The following is a 5,638-nucleotide window of genomic DNA, read 5'->3' as shown; positions in this document are numbered from 1 at the left end:
ATGATAAGGTGCGATTTCTTGATGGTTTGAGAGGGTTAGGATGAGGGTTTTCCTACCTTAGTGCACTTGGATTAGTTGGGTTACTGTTTTGGAGACTCAAAGCAAAAAGGAGGTTGAGAAAATGCCGAAAAAGTGTAAAACCGAGCTGTTGTTTGCCTTTAAAATACAAGTTTTAATCGATTAACAAGCAGGTTTAATCGATTAAACCAATGTAAAATTTGAATTTTCAAAAAGTTGATGCCCAGGTAATCGATTAACACCAAGTGTTTAATCGATTAAACACGGTAAAAATTGTTTTTCAGGCAGCAGGATGGTTTCAACTTTTTAGGACTCATCCATGCATTGCAACGGATTAATCGAGACATTTATAATCACAGAAAGAGTTAATCAAGAGATATAATTTTGCATTTCAACATATATCATTTAAACATGAAACACATAGGCATATAGAGGCAAGACAATAATGCAAACAACTAAACAATTTTAAGCAAGATATTGTTCATAGAAAGTATCCCTAGGAAGGGGCTTCGTGAAAATATCTGCTAACTGTTTAGATCTTTCATTAATCAAGAGATATATTTTTGCATTTTTAACATATATCATTCAAACATGAAACACATAGGCATAGAGAAGCAAGACAATTTATGCAAACAGCTAAACAATTTTTAAACAAGATATTGTTCATCAAGAATTCCTAGTTCTCTCCTTAGAACATAGAAGGTATCCCTGGGAAGGGGCTTGGTGAAAATATCTGCTAACTGTTTAGATGTTTCCACAAATTCAAGAACACAGTCACCTTTTTGTACATGGTCACGCAAAAAATGATGTCTAATTTCTATATGCTTTGTTCTAGAATGCAAAACGGGATTCTTGGATAGGTTAATGGCACTTGTATTATCGCATTTTATTGGGATCTTTTCAAGTTTAAGACCAAAGTCCTTAAGTTGCTGCTTCATCCAAAGGATTTGAGCGCAACACACACCAGCGGCAATGTATTCCGCTTCAGCGGTGGACAAAGCAACACAGGCTTGCTTCTTGCTGTGCCATGCTACTAATGAACTGCCCAATAGGTGGCAAGTACCACTAGTGCTTTTCCGATCCAACTTACATCCGGCGAAATCGGAATCGGAATAACCCACCAAGGATAGTGAGGCATCCCGAGGATACCATAATCCCATGTTAATAGTTCCTTTTAGATATCTCATGATTCTTTTAACAGTTATATAGTGTGATTCTCTAGGTGATGATTGATATCTCGCACACATGCATACACTGAACATGATATCAGGTCTACTTGCAGTTAAGTAAAGTAAAGACCCAATCATACCACGATACTTCGTTACCTCGATTGCTTTTCCTTTCTCATCTTTGTCTAAGTAGCAAGCAGATGCCATAGGTGTGGAAGCTTCCTTACATTTGTCCATTTCAAATTTCTTGAGTAGCTCTTTGCAGTATTTCGCCTGATGGATGAATATCCCACTTTCTAGCTGCTTTATCTGCAATCCTAGAAAGAATGTGAGTTCTCCCATCATAGACATTTCGAACTCCCCCTGCATCATCTCAGAAAATTCTCTACACAAGATATCATTAGTAGATCCAAATATTATGTCATCTACATAGATTTGTACAAGCAGAACATGATTTTCTGATTTTCTAATAAAAAGCGTTGTGTCAACCAAGCCTCTCTCGAACCCTTTTTCTAAAAGAAAGGTACTAAGTCTGTCATACCAAGCTCTAGGAGCTTGTTTGAGACCATATAGTGCCTTTTTAAGTTTGTAAACATGGTTCGGATATTTAAAATTTTCAAAACCAGGCGGTTGGTCAACATAAACTTCTTCTTGAATGTATCCATTCAGGAAGGCGCTTTTTACATCCATTTGAAAGAGTTTGAAGTTCATTAAAGATGCAAAGGAAAGAAGCATTCTGATGGCCTCTAGTCTGGCTACAGGAGCGTAGGTTTCGTCATAATCGATACCCTCCTCCTGGTTGTAGCCTTTGGCCACCAAACGTGCTTTATTTCGAATTATTAAGCCAGATTCATCAAGTTTATTTCTGAAGACCCATCGAGTACCAATTACGGGATGATCATTAGGTTTGGGGACCAAGTCCCACACATGATTGCGCTCAAACTGGTTTAGCTCTTCTTGCATAGCTATACCCCAGTGTACATCCTCAATGGCCTCATCAACGGTCTTAGGCTCAATTTGCGATACAAAAGCTACAAAATTACAGAAATTTCGTAAGGAACTACGGGTTACCACTCCCGTAGATATGTCACCTATAACTTTATCAATTGGGTGAGCTTTCTTTGTTTTCCACACGGTAGGCATGTCTGAGTGCTCTTGAGGTTCGATTTGACCTTCATCATTGGCTCCTTTTTCATTATCCATGTCCTTGGAGTATGCTTCTTCCAAAGCACCTGCAACATCATCAGAAACGACCTTTCTCTTCTCTTTTGGAGAAGATTCGTCAAACTGTACATGGATAGACTCTTCAACTTGCATTAAATATTTGTTAAAGACTCTGAACGCTTTGCTATGAATCGAGTATCCCAAAAATATTCCCTCATCGGCTTTAGAGTCGAATTTCCCTAAGGCCCGCTTTCCATTATTTAATATAAAACATTTGCAACCGAAAGCGTGAAGATGGGATATATTTGGTTTGCGGCCTTTTAAAAGTTCATAAGGAGTTTTGTTCAAGTTTGGCCTTAAGAGTACTCGATTTATAACATAGCATGCAGTATGAACTGCATCAGCCCAGAAGTACTTGGGGGTATTACTTTCGTTAAGCATGGTTCTCGCTAATTCTTCTAAAACACGATTTTTCCTCTCTACAACTCCATTTTGTTGTGGAGTGCGAGGAGCAGAGAACTGATGCAAAATGCCATGCTTATCACAGAATTTGTCGAACTGAAAGTTCTCAAATTCTCCCCCGTGATCACTTCGTATATATATTATTTTTAGGTTAAGTTGGTTTTGGATTTGCTTGGCAAGATTTTTAAAATTTTTGAACGCGTCGCTTTTTGATGATAAAAACAATGTCCATGTAAATCTAGAGAAATCATCAACAATAACTAGAGCGTAGTAACTACCACCAAAACTCATGATTTGTGATGGTCCAAACAAGTCCATATGGAGTAGCTCCAAAGGTCTTGAGGTGGATATCACATTTTTATTTTTAAAAGAGTTTTTGGTTTGTTTACACTTTTGACAAGTGTCACAAATTTCTTTAGTTTTAAAATTCAATTTTGGTAGCCCCTCAACTAGTTCGTTTGATGATAATTTATCTAGATGCTTTATATGGATATGTGCAACACGTCTATGCCATAGCCAGATGTCATCTTCTTTAGAAATAAAGCATTTTGAAAATAATGTAGTGACATCGTCCAAATTAACCATGTAAATATTATTTATACGGTGACCAACAAATTTAACGTTATTAGATAAAATATCACGAATGACACAACAATCAGAATCGAAGGATACACGATTACCTTTATCGCAGAGTTGGCTTATACTCAACAAGTTATGTTCTAGTCCTTCAACATAAAGGACATTATCAATCAGAGTTTGGGATGAGTTACCAACTGTTCCAGTGCCAAGTATCTTTCCCTTGTTGTTGTCTCCATAAGAGACGTATCCTTTTCCTTTAAGTGAGAGATCTAGGAAATTTGATATATCACCTGTCATATGCCTCGAACACCCACTATCTAAGTACCATTTTTGTCCATGTGTTCGGAGACATACCTGCAAAATAGATTACTTACTTTTCTCAGGTACCCAATTTATGTTGGGTCCTTTTCTGTTAGTGATTAGGGAATCATCTCCCTTCTTTTTCCATACATAAACTCCGCTAGGTATACCATACTTTTTGATATAGCATGAATGATAAGTATGACCATATGTGTTACAGTAAAAACAAGTAGGAGAATGCTTATGATATTTATTTTTAGCTTGAGCTACCGGTTTTCTATATGGTCGCTTATTTTTAGCAGTGCGAGTATAACCTAGACCAGTACGATCACCAACATTTCTCGTTTGATTAAGCAAAGTATATAATCGTTGTTTACTGTTTGTTTATTTTTTGTTCGTTTATCAGGATTATTCTTTTCCTATCAATGTTAATTCTAGCCAATTTCTTTAATTCGTCATGCAACTCGACATAAGCATCATACAATACATCATAAGGAGGTGAATCATCCGAAGTGGATGAGGTGTCAGAATATACCTCATCATTGCCCTTGCATGAGTCTGAATTTGTATCGATGTCAGATCTGGCCATCAGACACAGCTTTGCTGACTCCTCCTCACTTGAGGTGCTTGATGTCGACTCCTCCTCAGGTACATCCCAAACGATGTAAGCTTTCTTGGATTTGAAGTCCCTGGGAGTGCTCTTCTCTGAATCAACCTTCTTTAGGTAGGTTGGACACTGAAACCTCATGTGCCCTACCTTTCCACACTCATGGCAAGTGAAGCGATCCTTGTTATTCTTGCCTTTACTGGTTGACTCTTTCGCTTCCTTCTTTTGAAACTTTTTGAGTCCTCCTTTTCTTTTAATGAATTTGCTAAATTTTCGGACTAGGAGACCCATAGTTTCATCATCTAGATCGGAATCAGATTCATCATCAATTTTCTCTTCTTTGTCTTTGGAGGTCGTGGCCTTCAATGTGATGCTCTTCTTCTTCCGGTCTGATTCTTCATTCATGGTCAAGCGACCCAACTCCATTTCATGCTCTTGAAGTTTTCCAAATAAAGTAGCTAAAGGCATAGAATCTAAATCTTTAGACTCAACAATTGCAGTCACCTTTGGTTGCCATCTCCTGTCAAGACAACGCAAAACTTTATTAGTTAGTTCACCTCTAGCAAATGATTTATCGAGAGCAACTAAATGGTTGACAATATGAGTGAATCGCTTTTGCATATCACATATTGATTCGCTTGGTAACATGCGAAACAACTCATATTCGTGGGTCAGCGCGTTCAGTCTTGCGCGCTTGACTTCGCTAGTGCCTTCGTGAGTCACTTGTAAAGTGTCCCACATTTCTTTCGCATTATGGCACTGTGAGACCCTAAAGAATTCATTGTATGATAGGGCCGATGTGATGATGTTTTTGGCGCGCAGGTTATGCTGGACCTTTTTGCGCTCATCATCGGTCCATAAACTTTTCGGTTTATCTTTAGGCTGATCGTCCACAAGATGTTGTGGAACGTAAGGGCCGTTGACTACGGATTCCCAAATATTCGAGTCTATGGCTTCAATAAAAATTTGCATGCGCACTTTCCAGTAGGCATACCCTTCACCACTGAATATTGGTGGTCGATTAATGGATGACCCATCACCACCAAATGGGTTTGAAGAACCCATTCCTTTTTCCCTTTAGGATCACGAATACGCGGTTGAGCTAGCACTTCGTACTAGCTCTGATACCACTTGTTAGGTATCAGTGGTTACAATACACCTAGAAGGGGGGGTTGAATAGGTGTAGCGGTTAGAATAGCCGCTTTTCGAAACTCAACACTTAATGCTGAATCACCCCTAATTAATCGATTAGAGGATAAAGATAATCGATTAACATAACAGACTTAATCAATTAACAGAACATGGATAATCGATTAACGTAACAGTCTTAATCGATTAA

The 5,638-nt window shown here is 38.2% G+C and overlaps 1 protein-coding gene across 1 annotated transcript; it reads right to left on the bottom strand.

Annotated features, from left to right (window-relative positions):
* On the bottom strand, positions 834-1,868 carry LOC109360406 (uncharacterized mitochondrial protein AtMg00810-like; the record flags this gene model as incomplete). Its single annotated transcript, XM_019605291.1, has 1 exon — positions 834-1,868. A coding segment is annotated over one exon (1,035 nt), but the record flags the coding sequence as incomplete, so codon positions are not given.

The sequence above is a fragment of the Lupinus angustifolius genome, chromosome LG11 (assembly GCF_001865875.1).
Source record: "Lupinus angustifolius cultivar Tanjil chromosome LG11, LupAngTanjil_v1.0, whole genome shotgun sequence".
In the NCBI taxonomy this organism is placed as follows: Eukaryota; Viridiplantae; Streptophyta; class Magnoliopsida; order Fabales; family Fabaceae; genus Lupinus; species Lupinus angustifolius.
This window is presented reverse-complemented; position numbering and strand designations above follow the sequence as displayed.